The sequence below is a fragment of the Seriola dumerili genome, unplaced genomic scaffold (assembly GCF_002260705.1).
Source record: "Seriola dumerili isolate Sdu_G_001 unplaced genomic scaffold, Sdu_1.0 BDQW01001435.1, whole genome shotgun sequence".
Taxonomy (NCBI): domain Eukaryota; kingdom Metazoa; phylum Chordata; class Actinopteri; order Carangiformes; family Carangidae; genus Seriola; species Seriola dumerili.
In genome coordinates, this window is record NW_019175690.1 from 520,467 (window position 1) to 540,321 (window position 19,855).

The following is a 19,855-nucleotide window of genomic DNA, read 5'->3' on the forward strand; positions in this document are numbered from 1 at the left end:
TCTCCAAGCTGAAACAATACTTTTTTCTATGATGGTGAAAAGCTGGAGACACATGTTTTCCACAGGACAGCAGCAGTATGATATTTATACAGATATTAAAACTTAAGGAAATCCTGTGATGACAACTGAGCATACTCCATCCACAGGGGAAGACCATTGGATGCAGTTAAAACAACAAAACGGTAGCAAACAGGTTTTGAGTTTAGCTGTTTTTTTTGTCAAACCATAAAAATAAACTTTACAACTGAGCCCATAACAAAGGGTTGTCTCTTTTCAGTTCTTGCCTGCTAACTGACAGACCACCTCATGGCTCTGGTTTTCTGGTTATGTATAATTACAAGATCGGCAGCAACGGCAAACACAAATGTCCTGTCTTCAAAACAACCCGTCCCAAACCAAGGGGTGGCATCTTACTCACTCTGTCCGATGTTACTTACAGTCTGAGGTTGTTGAGTCACCAGAAAAGTGTGTGTGTGTGTGTGTGTGTGTGTGTGTGTGTGTGTGTGTGTTCATGGAGTGTAAGCGAGGAAATTTAGTACAGTGGTGCATGAGTGGGCATCCTCATGTTTGTGTCAGAAAATGGACACGCTGTACGGAATCAGTGTATGTCATTCTTGTGTCATACTTCCTGTCTTTCTCTCCTGTAAGAGGCGGTGGTTGTCCTCCAAACAGATGCTTGGCACAGAGAGGAAAAACAGAGAGAGACAGGAAGAGGTGCAGAAAAAATGGAGCAGGGTAAATGAATTGAGAAATAGAGAGAAATAGAATACAGCGAAAAAAAAAAAAAAGGTAATGCAAGTGGCTTTCCAATATATATACAGTACAAACAGCCCTCAAACCGTCAGCTTATTGAAGTCTGAGTGATTGAGGAAACAGATTGAAAAGGAGACAGACTGACAGAGAGACACTGAGAGAACCAGACAACCCTTTACCCTATAGAGAGAGAGAGAGAGGGTTCACACAGAAAGAGGGAAAGAGAAAAGGAGGAGGAGGCTGACCAGAGGGAGAGATCGATGGGAAACAAGAGCAGCAGTAACCATGATAGAAACCAGATGTAGAACCCCTACAGTACATGATGGACAGAGAAAGAAGGGAAGAGCGATAGAGCAGAAAGGAGCTCGGAGAAGGGAGGGAGTGATAGGAGATGACATGATTAGGAGAAAACATGAGAAAGATGCCGACAGAGAGGAGAGGGGCGGTGAAGAGAGGAGACGGGGGGGAAAAAAGAAGAGGCAGACAGACAAAGGGAAAAGAGGATGCAGGGGAAGAAAGAGGAGAGGCCTGAGACTGATTTCCTTTTCTAAATCTCCCCGTATAATCTAACCTGGACCTACAGTAGGTCAAACAGTTCACCGGGATTGTTTTCGACTACTTAAGTGCTACAGTCTGTCGCTGAAGTTTCACAGCAGCAGCTAACATGAAGTCTATTATGTGAACTGTGGTACTTTATGAGAAATGTGATTATGAGCACAAATGACTGGTGTTGTTGGTTTCCCTATGTGTGACATTTCCTGAGATTACCTATCTCTGAGTAGGTTAGGCAAAATGTCATCTTGGTAACTTACTTCTCCCATCTCATCAGTACAACTGTAGCAACACACAGTAGCTGGTGGCTAACAGTTAAGCCATACTGTTAAAAAAAAAACACTTTATTTGGATGTAAAAGTGAAAGTGAGCAAACATGAAATGTCCGGAATAACCCAATTACGATAAGATCAAAGTTTTAGGAAGTAGGTCTGTAAACTGTGATGTTAATAATGGACACTTTCAATAACAATTTTAGCATTCAGAAAATAAGTTTGGCTAACACGGGGTTTGTCTACAACCTGTGTGGAAATATGACCGCTCGTGTTTCTTGCCACCGTGATGTTGCTTTACTATTACCAAAACCAAAACAATGAACTCAAAGAGGCTAAAATGCATCACAGAGCCGAGTGACACAGCAGAGCTCCCTGTTGGTTTGTCGCTACAAGCATCACCTTTCATATTACAAACATTTGGTCAATTGGTAATGAAATGAAAATATTTATTAAAGAAGTAATATTTTCTGATTTCAATTTAATGTTTATGGCTATATCCTGGATTAAAAGGCAAAATAAGATGAAGAACATGATGAAGAGCAAAACAAAAGCAACAAAATTCTTTGGATGCACAATAAAGATGCCAATGAAATTGCCATAAGCAACAAATTCGCTGCATTAAAAAGTAGTAATTGTTGGTCTGCATGCACTGTACTGTCAGAGTCTGGATAATCACAGGAAACTCGGTTTAAGATAGATTCTGTGATTGACAACATCACTGCTCCTGTCTGGATTGTTCGAGTGCTGTTATCTCCACCCGCTTGGTACTCCAAGCAGTTTAAAACAAACACTGCTCTTAACTTTCATCAGATATTTTTTTTTCTTTAGTCAGGGACTGGTACATCCCATTAGCGTTTCAAAAACACAGCACACCAGACAGAGGGAATGGAAACACACTGCCACATATTCATGGCTAAGGAACACTGTTGTGTGTGTGTGTGTGTGTGTGACTGTGTGACTCTGTTTGCTGATGCATTTTAACACCTAAGTGCATGTGTTAGCAGCAGCCATATTTGTCCCTTAGCGAGTACATATGCACACATTCATTCAGTCTTGTGTTTTTATTTCGTGAACACATGTTGTTTGGACGGTTGTTTGTTGGCTCATATACAGTTTACACAGCGCTGTTATTATTAAGCCTTAAATTTACTTTCATGAGCCTGGTGTTGTGGAAAAAGTTCCGTTTCTATACACTTGTGACTTTGCTGTGACTACATGTGCTCTTTTGTGTACATCTGTTACTCTTTTCAGTCCCAAACTTTCCTTGTCGGGTACTGAGGAAGATGAAACTGTACCGCACATGTTCTTCCTTCCCTGAAGTCCATGCCATCCCTTGTTCCTGCTTTCTTTCTCCTTTTTTTTCTTTTTCTCTCTCTTCCCTTCTCTCCCAGGTCCAATGTGGAAAATGCAGCATCACAGAAACCACTGTTGCAGCCGTCCAAGTCTCCTAAAATAAAAAGTAACCCTACCCTCCTCTTTTATTCCGCTCTTTCCCACTGCACTTCTCCCTTTCTCTTTGCTTTTTCTCCCCCTCTCTCTGCCAAACTGCTCCACCCTGCCCAACACGCAGAAGCGGGAATATAACCTAAATCTTTCTTTGTTAAATTCTTTCTTTCTTCATTTAATTAATTTATGTTCTTAGTTCTTACATGTGTGCATGTGTTTGCCATCTCCCAGTCTCTCTGCCTCCGTGTGTGTCACTGATCAGACCATAAGTGGGTGGGGATGGTAAACAAAGTCCCAGGAGATGCAACAGAGAGCTTTAGAGAAGCTGCTGAGCTTCTCTGCAAATCAACCGCAAACATCACTAACGTCACACAACTTAAATCATGTCATAATAATTTGCTGCCACTGGGATTTGACAACTTTGTAATCTATAAACCAACAGTTGTAACTGACGACAAAAGTTATTCCCAAATCAAATGCATGCCTTTATGAGAAGCGCATGATTACAGTAAAAAAAAAAAAAACATATAAAGGTAATGCTGTTTTAGATTTTTTGAAACACATGAGGAAGTAATATGTCACTGTAGCCCTATGCAAATCTTATAAATATACTATAAAGTAAATTTAAGACAGAAAAAAACTTCAGTTGTCATGTTGCCACAGGTCAGAAAACAGAAAACCCCAATGATATCAGCCAACTATAGGACTTAAAGATGAAATAAGTTGAGTACACAGGCATTTTGAGTCCCTAAGTAAGTTTGGAAATGTTTTGTGTCACATGTCTAAAACCTGAACAGTAACAGTGTCTCTTACTTATTAGGAAAGTTAGATAAGTTTTAGCATTGTCTACACAAACAGTTCTCCCTGTCTTAAAAAAAAAAGGGGGACTTACCATGACTTCAGTCAGGAATTCCTACATAGTCCTCAGCTCCTTTCCTGAACTCGCTTCCTCTCCGCATTCTCCGCAGAAACTTTCTCCCCTCAGTTAGAATCAAACACCCTCCATGACCTCCTCTCTGTGATTTTTTTCCCGGTCAAATCGCTCTTTTTCTGGGATATCAGCGGGTAAAAACAGTCCTCCTCTCTTCCCTAGTCTCCGCTATGTTTCCCAGCCTGGGAATGTCCAAGCTGATTTTTTTTTTCCCTCCCCTATCCGGCGGTCCCACGCACTCCCACCTCCCTCCCCTCCCCTCCCCTCCTCTCACCTAACAAGAGCACTACAGTCCCTCTCAGCACTCAAACTTTCCATTTTTCCCCCCAGAGTAACTTAAATGAATTGACAATGAAACGCCGTTGCCCCACCCAGGCGTAATTGCAAAGAAAGCTCTGATCTTTTATTGTTGGGGAATTGGTGAAATTGAATGTTCTTTAATCTCAGTGGGAGATAATTAAGTCTATTGTAATTTAGCTCAATTTGATGAGAAGGGTTGGTGCAATCTGTAAAAATACTCAAATAATAAATGGCAAGTGAGTCTGTTTCCGCACGTGTTTCATGAATATATGTTCAAGAATTTCTATTAATGGCATATAAACCTTACCAAAACATACCAAATTGCATTCACAAAAAGTACGTTTTTAGCAGAGTGGATTTTAGTGTAGAATATTGTGAAGGTTTTTAGCAGTACTAGGCTACATTACCCTGGGGCACTTAAATTGCCCTGTGGCCACCCATCTGACAGGATTAAAGGGCTACTCCATGGATTTAGTTTTGCACTTCCGCAACACTGGGAGACATTCAAAAGACTTTTTTCAACAAAAAAAAGGTCAAAATTGACACAGCAGTGGTCAAGATAGTCCAACTTTTAGTACCCAGAGACAAGCTCCAAAAACTCTGGATCCTACATTTCCCACAATGCAACCCAATAGCATATTACACTAGATATTTGAGCTTGAAAGTTGGGAATTCTGAGTTGGAAATTTCTACTAGAATGAATGCTGAAGTTGGATTTCTGACTCAGGAAGTCAAAAGAACCTCACCAACCAACGACCTCAAAATCCCAAATGGCTGCTACGCACATCAGCAGCAATGAAAGCTGTAGTAATATACTGTTTAATCGCACTTCTGTCTTATTTGTGTCTCATTAAATCTGTCGTACTTCCCAACTTCTATCTGTGGACATGTTGCTACAGTATTTATATGTGTAAAATATAGCGTAACGTATCGTCACAAACTGGTATTGCTAACAATAACAACAAGCAAGCAACAAACGTAACAAGCTTCCAATTTTGTTGTATAGTGTGACATCAATTTGCGAGGTAAATGGAACGCAGTGTTGCTGTACCTAGTAAATGCCAGTGTCTTTCACCTTCCATGCCCCAGTTTGTAACACACAGCTCTGTTAAAATGAGTAAAATCAAAGGCCAGGTTTAGCATTGAGACATCTCAGCGTTGTTTTCTTAGATTTTAGAAATCTTCCCAAGAGTCAAATGAGAAATTAAACCTGTGTTTGTCTTGATGGCTTCATATGTTTAAGTGTCCTCTCAGGTTAATCCCCAATACACTGATTAAAGAAAGTTAAATTTGAGATGTAATGATCCAGGTTTTGATCTCTTGTGAACCATTCAGTAACAACCATTTACCTACTTATGGAGCCTTCTGAAACCATGTAATAGGCTACGTAGGAGTACACTTTGCGTAATAGCTGTCATTTTACCAGTAAATGGCTTAGGTCACTTCATAAAGAACATAATATAATGTGTTTAAAATTTTCTTTACGCTGCTACCAATGCGAGCCTTGTGTTAATGGCGTTCAGTAAACTTGCAGTGGAGAAATGTTTATATCACAGTGATGGAGAACTTACTTTTTCCCCTCATTTATAAACATAAAGCCACATTTCAGTTTTGAGTTGCAATGACTCACAGTTTCTTTTATAGCTTTATTGCCCCATAATGGTGCCACATTGGTTGCTATAGCATTGCTAAATTTAACCTTTATAGTTGGTGTGCAGACGGCTCTGAGTGAAGGAGTGGAGTCAGTTTAGAACATCCTCTGCAAAAGCTCAACAGCGCCCCCCTGTGCTGTGAAATAAACATTACAGGAATAGATTAAGATAAACATTTGCCTCTTCTTGTATATATTGTTTTGTAAAATACACATTTGTTTCTGGCTCAGTTACAGAGAAGAACAGGGCAACTACAAATACATGATATAGGACATCTCGTTTATGTGATTGTTTCTAGTTTATCAAAAACATTAAAAAAAGAGTATAACAGAATGGTGATGAAAACCTGCCCATCAACTGTGATATTACAAATACAAAGTGACATCTTGGGGTTCAAAAGCATCCGACTCCTACTGAATTTTATATCATTTGTTCAGTTGCAAGAGTTTAGAAATAGAAAAGAGTTTTTTGAAAAAAAAAATGTTGCGCAATTTTGTAGAGCCACAACCGACACACCTGGAAAAGTCCCCTGGCAAGAAGGACAAGAAGAACAGCCTCAAACCCCATCCAGCCCTGCCTCTGGGTGCGTTCATCCGTACTGCATCTCAGTTCAGTTTATATTATTGCATTGTGATTACAATCATTAGTTAAACTGTAAACCCACAGGATTGTGACACACCTACTCTAAGGCACCTTGTAATTTGAAGTGTAACTCCTCCCTCTGTGCTTTCCACCGCATGTTCTGCATTCTTGAGCCCATAACTGGTTGGCAGCTGTTTATTTCCATAATTATTAACTGTTCTGTTTGATTATTTACAACTAACTGTACTCAGTTCAATCATACAGCTTAATTACAAAGCCTACAAAGAGACCGCTTGCACATTTTAGCAGCTTATGATGCACTAGCAGAATCTGGAGACTGATTCATTCCTTCTTACCTCAAGGTCAGTCAGACAATTACAAACTAAATATGTAACTGTATCACATTTGCTGTTGTTTTAATGCAAATTTGATTACTTTTGATGTAGTGAACATTGCTATTGATAGTTCAGTTCTACATTTCACATCTTCAAGGTCTTTTCATACATTACAGAGCCAGCTGAATATAATATGACATATTCAGGAACTTAATAGCTATGTAGCTGTTCATACGACCTAAATTAGCTGATAAAGAAAACATATATTGAGGGATACATAATGAAGTAATGGAAGTTCATCTTTTTGCATAGTAACTATAAAAATATGAATTATGAATTTATACATAGTAAGTTGAAATCACTTGTGTGCATGTGCACATGAGAGTAACCAAGAGTTGTTGGAGTAATGCTGCATCATAAAGAGCCAGCATGTTTCTAAAGAGGTCACCAACCCCCTCACTCTATTCCAGGAACATTGGCCTTCATGTTGAGGTCACCATCTCACATCTTTTAATCTTAGAAAAAAGAATCCACAACTTTGCCAAATACTGAGGGCAATGTCCATACTCGGCTTTTGGCAATCTGTATAATTAAATTGCACGTCTTTAACAGATGGTTTCAATGCACAAGGTCATATATGCTGAAGAAATACTCAAATTGGGACTATTATGTCATTAACACTGAGCAGCTACCTGCTCATTCATACAATTACACCTCTAAGGTGCACAATCCCAGTCAGATTCGCTCTGCTCTTCCTGGCTGCAAAGGCTATAAACAGGTCCCAGTGGTGACATCCACAACGGAACAAAGCATCGGACCAGCAAAACCACTCGGCAGCATGCTCACAGTGGGAGGAGGAGGAGCAGCAGGAGGACAAGAAGTGACACTTTCTGAGCTTTCTGTTTCTTTTTTTAAACAGGCCTGACTTGAAACTTCAGTTGTCAGGGGAGTTTTGTTTCCAAATACAAAAGAAAGCATTGACAGCCAGAGTCAGCCCCTTGCAACCAATGAGTCACTATAATCTATCCACAGTTGATCAAGACATATTATCATTTTATCTGGAATAGTCAATCTTATAGTATGTGTTGCTTTTAGCTGTGTGGTACTTAAGACATGTAGCAACACAACAGCGTCAGAAGCCAACAGTATTAGCGCTAGAACCACCTTTATAGTTTGATTACCATCTATCAGACGTATTATTTCATGGCTATACCTGCCAGAGAAGCGTACAGTAGGCCACACCTCTATTTCACAAAATCCTTTCACTGATCACATTAATGTAGCAACCTTCTATGTCTGCACACTGGAAGATGTGTGCTGATATACCCTTGACTGATGAATTTATACCGCATCTGATGAAGGGAGACATCATGAAGAAATATGTCTGGTTTGTTAAATAAATAAGAATTTGTTCTAATTTGGACACATGGACATCTGCTGGTTGTAAACAAATCTTGCCTTTTGTTTTGCCATTTTAAAGCAATTAATTCCACTCAAAAGAATTTGCCCATATGTCATCATTTCTTTACTGCTTGTCATTTGCATTGTTTTCATAAATTACTTTTTGTCCTATCATGCAATTATATTCAGCACTGTCAAATTATTTAAATGACCCTAGACAAATATGCCCCCAAAAACTCAGATAAATGATAGAGAATGGATAGTAGAAATTCCCATCAATATTTAATGCACTTTAATTGAGTAATATTGTATGCAACACTAACCAGTAGGTATATCATTTCCATGACATGAAAATGGGCTTAAAGCTGATTATATTTCTTGCCTTCTTAAAATTAAAACTTGTTAAAAAAAAAAAAAAAAAAAATTCAGTTTATTAAACAACCTCCCATCATTTTTTTTCTTGTTAAAAAAATGTTTACTTGTGTTTACTTTCACAAACAAAAAACTTGTTAGGAAATTTGGAACTCACCAAGATATAACACATACTTACTCAGTGGTTTGATTTATGTTCAGCTTTATGCCAGAATGTTGAGTAATTAGCAGTAATTGGTACGCGATCCACCGTGAACTCACAGTGTGTGAGAAAAGAAAATTTATTTACCAAGAAGTATTAAAAATATCACAATTGAACATGTACAATAACAGAATAGGGATAAAATAAAAATGAACCATCGTGTGATGATGATCACTTCCGGTGGCCATATTTGGCAAAAAAAAGGCAAAAAAACAACAACAAAACAAAAAACACCAGCTCGGGAAAGGGTAAAAAAAAAGATAAAGAAAAGAAAGAAAAACAGAGGGGAAAAAAAACAGTCTTCATTGTGTGGTCCACAAATATGTTTGTTACGGTTAGATAACCACGGAGGTACTCTGAAAATATCTGAAAACCCGCGGTAAGTGTCGTCAAATGAACTATTTTGTTTGTTTTTTTCTATCTGAACAGCTGTCTGATGTATGGCGCTAACTAGCGGAAGTGAAAATGACACACTTAGGTCAGCGCTACCTTTACAAAAGTGCGACATCGATGTATAAACAAAATTTAGCCCAGTTTTACTATCAACGTCTTTTTCACCTGCAAATGACCAAAACAGTGTTTCCTGGATGTGTTACCTCGAAGCTACGTGGCTACTGACTTGGCCAACGTTGCTTAATAGTATCTTTATGTTGAGCCACAGAAAAGCAGTTTATATTCTTTAAACAACCGGGCTGGGCTCTAATATGACAAACGTTTGCTATAGTTTGTGTAAACATCACACCCGCCACCAATTAGCGACATACTCCCAGTTGTCAGTTTATTAGGAACACCTAGCTAAAACTAATATAGTTTGTTTTGAAACACAGTGATTATACAGTTCAACTAACACCTCTGTAACACAGTTTAAACACAAACTGAACATTATAACTCTCATGAATCGGATTTATTGCACTGTTGTATTAGACTGTATTAGTTTTAGCTTGGTGTTCCTAATAAATTGCCAACTGAATGTACTACTGAATCTTCCTAGAAAATGGAGCCCAGAGTGACAGAGCTGTGTAGTGTTTTTTCTGTCCGTCAACAATATCAGTATAATCAATTTGCATAAAATATTTATTTCGAAACATTTTAATAAAAACTCATTTGTTACATAATGCAATGTGCAAAATTAGTTTCACCAATATTTGGTATCATATATAGCGTTCTTTGTGTGCAATGGATCATTTGCATATGAAATTGCACACATACATCTGGGAAAATATCAGCCTATGAAGGCTTCATTTTAAAAGCATTGTTGAAGCATCAACAGTACATATATAAACACCAAAGAGAGTAACACAATAAAAAAATAATAATAATAATAACAATAATAATAAAGCACAAAAGCACACATCTGCCGTTTGCTGTGTGACAGTGACAGGACAGAAGAAAAACATTGTTTCTTTGCTTGTGCTGTGGGTGTCATAAGAAACATAAAACTATTTGACGGCTTCATTGGTCATATTCAACTTATCAAGTCAGGAGGTTTTTGTTTTTTTGCTTTTGACAGTAGTAATGAGGAACTAACAGGTAACCAGACCCCAAACCTAAAATCTGTATAAACCACCTGCTGCTGAAAGCCACTTGTTAACTTGATTTGGATTTGATGTTTGATTACTCTTTAACTGTTCAAATTTTTAATAGTGTTTCTCATTTGTTATCATAGTTTGATTTACACCTGGGGCAGAGAGTTAGTGTATTTGCCTGCAATTAAGTAACTCGTAGGACAGAAATCCAGCAGTCCAACCGTTACAAAAGAAAACGGATTACATATAACATTGAATTAAAAACTTCAAAATTGATTCCCTTCTTGATTTCAGATTCTTCAACAGATATGAGAAGAGGCAGAGGGCGGTAGAAGAGTGACCACCCCCATCACACCTTCAACATTCATTCCCAGTGAGTTGATACGAAATTCAGCATGATCCTAATAATCTGGAATGTACTGTGTATAGCAAACGTCTTGTGAGATGCTTGTATTGAGTAGTTATGGTTATGGAAATTATGGTTTTCTTGTCTTGACTCGTGGGGGTTTCATTTTTCTCATAGCATGGCCAGGCCCAGTGCACCCACAGTGATCAGCAGAGCTATAAGGGAGAATGGGAGAACAGAAGAACAATTATTAGGCATTGTACAAACTTTGCTCTTCTAAAGAAGACACTAACGTTTCAGATACACATTTAACAAGACTAGGTCAAAATCTAGTATGTGGCTGGACCGCGTATGGTCAGTGATTGAGGATGAACTGTTTCAGCCCTTCATCTGTTTGCTTTTATCCTACTATCTGTGCTCACATATACAGTATTTTAATACAGCTGAGTTCCCAATAAAGCTATTCTCATTTACATGTATTCTTTTTCTGTTGCTGACCACTGTAACTTGATCACTCAGTCAGTCAGTCAGTCAGGGACATTTGCACTTATAGGGCTGTCCCCTGCTGTGGTGCTCCAGCCAAAAACCACCTTATCTCTTATGCTTACCCTGCGTTAGTGATTGGTGGAATGTGATGCCGTGATTAGCGGTAGTGGTGGGGGCGGCGGTGGTGGCGGTGGTGGTGGTGGTAATTTGATTGTTGACGGTGGCATTAACATTTGTCAGGTCTACAACAGGGCTCCTAAATCGGGTGGTGGGGCTTCCCAGATCACCAGATGCTGAGAGAAGAAGCAAAAGACAGAAAAATCACTGACATGTTTTTATTCCTTGGGAAAATATTAATACATTATCTGTGATAGTCTCTGTGAAAGTTAACTGTTGAAAGTGCAGTGTGAATGTTTATCTTTTAATGTTAACTTACTCGCGTTGAAAGGTCCATCGCTCAGTGAGATTGCGAAACCTGTTGTTCTAGTTGTTGGGCTTGGTAGAGTGGCAGAAAATGTGCACTGGATTCTTCGTCCATTGACTCTGCCCCTCACAGAGTTCACGTTCAGCTGCAGAGCAAAAGAAGGATGATGAGAAGGCAATGAGTATTCAATGGTCTGTTACTGTAACCAATATGTATATACCATGCAAACAGTGATGGTTTGAATGAGTGTGTGTCTTGATATTGCCTGAGCAGCAGGTTCATAAAAGGGCACATGTGGCAATTTGTGCATATTGACTGAACCAATCAATGTTGAGTCTCTGATCAGTATTTAACTTGAAGAACCAAAAGAAAATGACATATAACTACTGACATAGAAACAGGCTTCATAACCAAACCAGATCAGCTGCAACTACTGCTGTCAATATCAATATTTTACACAAATGTTTACATTATACTTTAATTTTTAGACTTTAGATTACTTTTGCGCGTGTGCGTGTGTGTGTGTGAAAAATCCAACAAAAGAATAAAAAGTATGCAGGACTACAGGGAACGTGGGATCCTCACCCAGCTCTACCCCCACCACTGCTCTGAGGCAGGTAGCACTCACCTCTGTTGGAACCAGCTCGCCATTGTTGAGGACAGTGCTAAAGAATCTGACAGAACCGTTGTTGTTTGCACAGACGTAGGTTGTGTCGTTGTCTCCCTGTGGTGCAGAACCAGAAACAGTTTAGACAGATGACTTCAAACAAACTATGTGATTGTCTTATGGTTAGACTTGATGCTACTTTCATGGTAGTGCAAGAACTTGACATACCACTGTGGTGTCAGGTGACAGGGTGGCAGCAATGTAGCCGTCTGACTCTCCTGAGATGCTGAAGTCAAAGTTTGAGCCGCTCTGCTGTGTGGCAGCAAGGAAAAAACATGATCCTGTAGCGGATGGGTCGCACACAGCGGGCTCAGCCACACAGAGCTGTTGGGTCCCACACTCTGCCCTAGAAACATTCGTCTGCAAAGAAGATGAGAGAGATTTAAGTGGTTGGAATAATGTGCACCTTCAAATAGTTTAACACCCGAGGTGGGATAAAATCATTGTTTTGCAGTTTAGTAAGTCAGATTCAAGACCAACCAGTCCTGAGTCAAGTCCTAGTCCTAATCTTTATGCTTCAAGCCCTTTATGCACCGAGCTATTGCCATTTAAAACAAACAAAAATTATACTAAATTACAGTACTGTACACTAGTAATGAATGTCTTTTTAAATTTGTATTCACTGCTTCCAAATAACAATTAGAAACAATAACAATTAAAGGCAAGATGTTCAGGTGTTATTCCTGTAACTAAGGTTGGCACTTTATAAAATCTGAATCTAGTTTTAAATCCCATTTTAAATCCATTCGTTTTCAGATTTTAAGACTTTAACAAAAGTTAATTTAAGATTTAACGATTTGTAATTTTTGTTGATTCAGATGGCAGAAACACTACAGTGTTTTTGACGGTAGGCTATATTACATCTTGGCACTGCTATGGTATTTGTGTAGTTAAATACTTATGGGATTAATATAGATATTTTAGGCAGCTCCGTTTGATTGTGTTATGGTTTCCTTTGTCAGAGGGAAGAAGTTCTTAAGGCTGCTGTCAGACTTGCAGTGTGTTTTTCTGATTAAAGATATTGGTCCCAGTGCTTGGGCCCAGAAAAAAATACATTGACCCATTCAAGATTGGCTGTGGAAATCCCTGTTCAGGTACTATTTAAAACTGATGTAAACCTCCACTTCTGTTGGCTTACATTTCATTGAGCTCTTTTTTTTTTTTTTTTTTTTTAAATCACTCACCTCAAGAGCTTCCACTGTAATGTTAGGAGTCAGTGGGGGAACTGCTGTCATGTTGTTTAGTGCAGTTGTTGTCATGTTGTTTACTGCAGTTGTTGTCATGTTGTTTAGTGCAGTTGTTGTCATGTTGTTTACTGCAGTTGTTGTCATGTTGTTTAGTGCAGTTGTTGTCATATTGTTTACTGCTGTTGTTGTCATGTTGTTTAGTGCAGTTGTTAGTTGTTGTCATGTTGTTTACTGCAGTTGTTGTCATGTTGTTTAGTGCAGTTGTTGTCATATTGTTTACTGCTGTTGTTGTCATGTTGGTTGCTGCAGTAGTAGTGGTGGTGGGGGTGGCGGTGGTTATTTCATTGTTGACAGTGGCATTAACATTTGTCAGGTCTACAACAGGGCTCCTAAATCGGGTGGTGGGGCTTCCCAGATCACCAGATGCTGAGACAAGAAGCAAAAGACAGAAAAATCACTGACATGTTTTTATTCCTTGGGAAAATATTAATACATCATCTGTGATAGTCTCTGTGAAAGTTAACTGTTGAAAGTGCAGTGTGAATGTTTATCTTTTAATGTTAACTTACTTGTGTTGAAAGGTCCATCGCTCAGTGAGATTGAGATACCTGTTGTTCTAGTTGTTGGGCTTGGTAGAGTGGCAGAAAATGTGCACTGGATTCTTCGTCCATTGACTCTGCCCCTCACAGAGTTCACGTTCAGCTGCAGAGCAAAAGAAGGATGATGAGAAGGCAATGAGTATTCAATGGTCTGTTACTGTAACCAATATGTATATACCATGCAAACAGTGATGGTTTGAATGAGTGTGTGTCTTGATATTGCCTGAGCAGCAGGTTCATAAAAGGGCACATGTGGCAATTTGTGCATATTGACTGAACCAATCAATGTTGAGTCTCTGATCAGTATTTAACTTGAAGAACCAAAAGAAAATGACATATAACTACTGACATAGAAACAGGCTTCATAACCAAACCAGATCAGCTGCAACTACTGCTGTCAATATCAATATTTTACACAAATGTTTACATTATACTTTAATTTTTAGACTTTAGATTACTTTTGCGCGTGTGCGTGTGTGTGTGTGAAAAATCCAACAAAAGAATAAAAAGTATGCAGGACTACAGGGAACGTGGGATCCTCACCCAGCTCTACCCCCACCACTGCTCTGAGGCAGGTAGCACTCACCTCTGTTGGAACCAGCTCGCCATTGTTGAGGACAGTGCTAAAGAATCTGACAGAACCGTTGTTGTTTGCACAGACGTAGGTTGTGTCGTTGTCTCCCTGTGGTGCAGAACCAGAAACAGTTTAGACAGATGACTTCAAACAAACTATGTGATTGTCTTATGGTTAGACTTGATGCTACTTTCATGGTAGTGCAAGAACTTGACATACCACTGTGGTGTCAGGTGACAGGGTGGCAGCAATGTAGCCGTCTGACTCTCCTGAGATGCTGAAGTCAAAGTTTGAGCCGCTCTGCTGTGTGGCAGCAAGGAAAAAACATGATCCTGTAGCGGATGGGTCGCACACAGCGGGCTCAGCCACACAGAGCTGTTGGGTCCCACACTCTGCCCTAGAAACATTCGTCTGCAAAGAAGATGAGAGAGATTTAAGTGGTTGGAATAATGTGCACCTTCAAATAGTTCAACACCCGAGGTGGGATAATGATACTTTAAGGTGCAGTGTCAAGAATAACCATTCCTAGTTTTAAATCCCATCCTAAATCCATTTGTTGTCTTATATTTCGTTATGCTGTTTTTTTGCTTTTGTGTTTGTGACATCACTCACCTGAAGAGGTTCCACTGTCGTGTTAGGAGTCAGTGGGGGAGCTGGTGTCATTGTAGCTGTTGTCATGTTTCCTGCTGCTGTTGTCATGTTTACTGCAGCTGTTGTCATGTTTGTTGCTGTTGGTGTCGTGGTTGGTGCTACAGTTGTTGTCATGTTTGTTGTTGCCACCGTCGGGGTTGGTGCTACAGTTGTTGTCATGTTTGTTGTTGTCACCGTCGGGGTTGGTGCTACAGTTGTTGTCATGCTTGCTGTTGTTGCCACCGTCGGGGTTGGTGCTACAGTTGTTGTCATGCTTGCTGTTGTTGCCGTCGTGGTTGGTGCTACAGTTGTTGTCATGCTTGTTGCTGTTGGTGTCGGGGTTGGTGCTACAGTTGTTGTCATGCTTGTTGTTGCCACCGTCGGGGTTGGTGCTACAGTTGTTGTCATGCTTGCTGTTGTTGCTGTCGTGGTTGGTGCTACAGTTGTTGTTACTTGAGCATAGGTGTTCATAAACATGCAGGACAGCGTCACAAAAAGAACGGTGAAGAGCAGTGTCTTGTCCATGCCTAGAATAGATAGGATAAGATTATTCAGTGTATCAATATAATGAGACAATTCAGCAGATATATAGAATTCTACAGATAGTTGTGTGGTAACAAAGATCGTATCAGGTGAGAAAATATTTAAGTGTAATATTTTAGTAAATATAGTACACAGTAACCACAATTTATAAGTGATAGGCTGTTGTGAACTACTATTGATTTATGGTGGACAAGGCACGTAGGTTAGAAATTTTGACTAACTATATCTTATCAATTTCCAGCAAGAAAGCTACAAAAACAGTTTAGTCCAGGACTTTGCTATTGTGAAAGAAGTAATGCCTATATTCTTTATTTACTTATGTTTATTTGTGACAATAAGTTTTTCAAACTGTGTAGTCTTGAGACCAGGATTTGGTCTCCTTGTGTTGTGTTCTGGAGTTATTTTGAGTAACTTTCTTCATATGGGTTAAGATGTTAAAGGTTGTATTAGCTTTTGTTTTGTTTTTTATAAAGATGTAAATTCATATGAGTGTAACGTAATTCCCAGTCTGGCTGGTATATTTGTGGAATGTCAGATCACTAATGATGTGGCACCTTTATTTCAGAGGTGAAATAATAATACAGAAAAACTGTATTTTTGCAGGTTGCTCAGCAATACAGTTCACTCCTGTTCAAAACAACAGCATGGCTGCTTGTATTAACTCTGAGAATGAATCACATTACATTTGCTAATTATCCTACATTATGGGGCAGGCTACACCTCCTAAAGAACACGTACAGTATACACATAGTGTACCTAATTTTCATACCTATTTTGAGCCAATTTTTTTTTTTTTTCTTTCTTGAAGATATATTCTCTTAAAATGCCAATAGAGTGCAAACAGGTAGAATGTTTTAACTATATGATATAATGCAGTTCTAGTAAAACAAACAAACAAACCTTTATAGATTGTAGGTCATATCAGCAACTCCTATTCCTATATCATTAAGGTGAAGATTTATTCTAATAAAACTGTTCAGTGTGTAAACCAATATTTTAACAATATTTAACAGGAATGTATTTCCATTAACACACGAACACATCACATCTAGCATGTAATTTATCTTAATGTGGTTTTTGTGAATGGAAAAAGATTTAAATCATAATTTAACATAAGCTATATATGAAATCATACTTTTCTTATCCTTTACTTAACGAACAATACTTTTATTTTAATTTTAATTATATACCATTTTTAATAGCTGTTAATAATTAATTCAAATAACTGAAATTATCATTAGAAGGATTTGCAGATTTAATGTAATTATTGACTTTTAAAAGTCAATAGAAAAGAAAAGCTTTAAGAACAAATAATTACAAATGATAATTAATTAGGCTAAGTGGGATTCGAAAAGAAACATGTATTCCATTGATTACATGTATACCATATGGTATTCTACAGGAGAATTTCAAAATTACATAATAATAATACTAATACTAATACTAATAATAATAATAATAATAATAATAATGATACACATAACAATGTGCCTACCTGTAGGTCTTCTTGTCCTCAGTTGAAAAGATAGATAAAACTGGGTTAATCAGCCAAAGGAAGGGCGGTCCTGTGTAGTTTTATTCTCAGGTGTGTTTTACAGGTAGACCGCTCTGATGTTCCTCCTCCGAGGTTAAGATGTGACACCTGTTCACTGTGTCTCACTATTTAAACTGAAGGGGGTGTGGAGAGTCAAGGCATCAGGACCAAAAAACTATGACATCATGGATGATGTTTCCAGAGGGTAGGGTTAGGAATAAAGGCTTGAGGGCATGTGTCATAGAAACCACACGTGGATTTTGCCATGTCACTGCACATTGGACCTTATTTGTTTTTGTTTGTTTTTTCTAAATGCATTACTTCCTTGAGGCCTCACAATGCCCATAACCAACATGATTTACCTTTACCCATAAGGAAACACTGTGATTACTATCTTCCTAGATGGTTGTCTTAACTCATGTAATAGTAATTTAATAGTGTAATTTTTGTTTTTATAATGACTCTATGTGAAAATATTACATACAATACTTTTGTAATCGACATAAATATGAGTGGACAGATAGGACTGGTCCAGACCAAGAGGTGAACGTTCAAATTCTCCTTTTAGGTCATTCAAAAAACAGATTGAGGTTTCAATCAAAGTGACAGAAATTGTTAGAACGTCTCAGCACGTGGGAGACTTGTGCAGTAGTGGAGACTTGTGCAGTAGTAGAGACTTGGAGTGCTCATTTAGATGTAATTAGAAAGAATTGGTGATCAGTTCGAAGCACCTGTATTCATGACCTCTCTGCCAAATGCCTTTATAAAGATGTCTTTTTTTTGTTGTGAGAGGTAACAACATGCACAACGCGAAGCATACGATTGTGTGTGAGTGCGTGCATGTGAAAAGTGGCACAGGTCACTTTGTGAAAGCAGTCATGAGACCGGTTAACACAATGCCAAGAACTGGTTTGAAAGTGGCAGTACAAGTTCGTGTGTTTGCGTCTATATCTCCATTGTGTTCTGTGGTTTCTTATGAACATTTACCCTCCCTAATTAATGAGCAGGCAAGTCCAGGCAGCTCTGAAATATCAATCTATGATCATGGACAGTGGTAGTTATTCAGGTAGCACTGCAGATTGTACACAACTGTGATCACAGGAGAGGACCTTGGTAAAATGATATTTTATTAAAGAACTCTGAAAGAAACAAACAAAAAAAAATCACTTTTATTTTTACCACCCTTAGCTTTATAATCCAGTCCAGGAATGTTATATTCCTGTTTGTTATATATAGCTCCTACTGTCACAAACCAATAATAAATTAAATGAAGCACCTTTTAAAGTTAAAATAGACAATCAAATTAAATTTGCTGTCACAATCCTAAGTTGAAGAATGTTTTCTCTTCACAGAAAGCATTCACCTCAACTATGCATCCTGTGTAGCCTGCAAGTGTAAATAGTGTAGTGACTTGTTAACCTCCAGGCAAAGGAAACGTATACTGGCATAACCTCTGCTTTTTATTTAAGTACGCAATCCTCATCTTGGTAATTGTACAGTAGAAACTGTGAAAACTTATGTCTTTTGGCTGCAGAATAAGCCACCACCCTTAAAGCTGCTTAACTTCCATCTTTTAAACTGTTTTCTGCCACAGGGCTTTTCTGTGAGCCTCATTCTTTTAGTAGAAAATCAACATTTTTTTTCCATATTTTCCTTCAACTGATGACGTTACTTTTGTATTTGATTATCCCCATTTTTTTTTCCAACAAAGTATAGAAAATCAGGTGTGCTTACATTTTAAGTTTAGGTGAGGAAGTATTTAGTTTTCCTGGTTCAACATATTGCCCAACCTCCTGCACTTTGGAAAATCTCTGATGATAACAGCCTGTTAGTGATAAACACTGGAATATAAGTGCAACATGAAATAACATAAAACAGTGACTAATTAGATTATATTGCTTGATGATAATATATGTATGTGAATATGTAGTGAAAGTTTAATTGAGGAAAAGAATGTTTGGAAATATGATTCAAGAATACACAATGGCCCAGACTGTGAGTCACATTGTCACATGAAAGTCTCAGTTATGGCCTTGCTGTGTTAAACCTGTTTGGTTGGCATGGTAGCTGAGGTTTTCTGTTCTCATGAAACCAGTCTTGGTTTGTTTTAGCCTCATATTCATGTGGTGTATCAGAAAGTGAGTCAGTGCTATATATGGATTTTTAAAATGAACTTTATGTTATGATTTCTTAGTCATCTGATTGTAGGCTGATTTGATAAAGGTAGAAAGTTGTGTTACCCATAGAAATTTAATTCCTGTGGATCACCTGTTAGTTATTTTTTTTATTTTTGCCAGTTTCCAAAGCAGAAAACTGCGAATTTTAAAAAAGGAACAGATCACTTTAAACTTAGTTTGTGTTGTTAAGGTGTTGTTTTGTGCTGTATGGTGTTGTTTAAGCCATCATAATGCACGTGGTAGAGGTGTTAAGACCAACAGGTGTGTCAGCTGATGGCTCATTAAAGTAATTTACGGTCAGAGTCAATTATTTCTAGTTTCTGTAGTGAAGAAACGAAACGTCATTGAACTGGCTGCCGGC

The 19,855-nt window shown here is 38.4% G+C and overlaps 3 protein-coding genes across 3 annotated transcripts in view; all 3 read right to left on the bottom strand.

Moving 5' to 3' along the window:
• LOC111238606 (rho guanine nucleotide exchange factor 40-like) overlaps positions 1-3,954 on the bottom strand; it is a 39,830-nt gene extending 35,876 nt beyond the window's left edge. The window contains exon 1 of the mRNA XM_022768185.1: positions 3,919-3,954. Coding sequence (XP_022623906.1) covers positions 3,919-3,921 — 3 coding nt within the window. The 5' untranslated portion in view covers positions 3,922-3,954. The remainder of the gene's footprint in view (positions 1-3,918) is intronic.
• A 5,903-nt stretch (positions 3,955-9,857) lies between these two features.
• Positions 9,858-13,556, bottom strand: LOC111238611 (putative ferric-chelate reductase 1). The gene is made up of 6 exons (XM_022768192.1): positions 13,435-13,556; positions 12,419-12,610; positions 12,212-12,307; positions 11,596-11,728; positions 11,282-11,452; positions 9,858-10,888 (listed from the first exon to the last, which is right to left on the bottom strand). The coding sequence occupies exons 1-6, from the start codon at positions 13,531-13,533 to the stop codon at positions 10,845-10,847; spliced, it is 735 nt and encodes a 244-aa protein (XP_022623913.1). The 5' UTR covers positions 13,534-13,556; the 3' UTR covers positions 9,858-10,844.
• Positions 13,557-13,610: 54 nt separating this feature from the next.
• LOC111238607 (integumentary mucin C.1-like) lies at positions 13,611-17,426 on the bottom strand. The gene is made up of 8 exons (XM_022768187.1): positions 17,279-17,426; positions 15,630-15,767; positions 15,223-15,446; positions 14,830-15,021; positions 14,623-14,718; positions 14,007-14,139; positions 13,670-13,863; positions 13,611-13,616 (listed from the first exon to the last, which is right to left on the bottom strand). The coding sequence occupies exons 2-8, from the start codon at positions 15,763-15,765 to the stop codon at positions 13,611-13,613; spliced, it is 981 nt and encodes a 326-aa protein (XP_022623908.1). The 5' UTR covers positions 15,766-15,767; positions 17,279-17,426.
• Between the last annotated feature and the right edge of the window lie 2,429 nt (positions 17,427-19,855).

Coding starts and splice junctions, on each gene's coding strand:
- LOC111238611 (XM_022768192.1), bottom strand. CDS start 13,533: ATGACAACAACTGCAGTAAACAACATGACAACAACTGCACTAAACAAC. Junction 11,729..12,211: donor GCGAGCTGGTTCCAACAGAG/GTGAGTGCTACC, acceptor TTTGCTCTGCAG/CTGAACGTGAACTCTGTGAG. Junction 11,453..11,595: donor CGATGGACCTTTCAACGCGA/GTAAGTTAACAT, acceptor TTCTTCTCTCAG/CATCTGGTGATCTGGGAAGC.
- LOC111238607 (XM_022768187.1), bottom strand. CDS start 15,765: ATGGACAAGACACTGCTCTTCACCGTTCTTTTTGTGACGCTGTCCTGC. Junction 15,447..15,629: donor CATGACAACAACTGTAGCAC/CAACCCCGACGG, acceptor CAACTGTAGCAC/CAACCCCGACGGTGACAACA. Junction 15,022..15,222: donor CGACAGTGGAACCTCTTCAG/GTGAGTGATGTC, acceptor TCTTCTTTGCAG/ACGAATGTTTCTAGGGCAGA.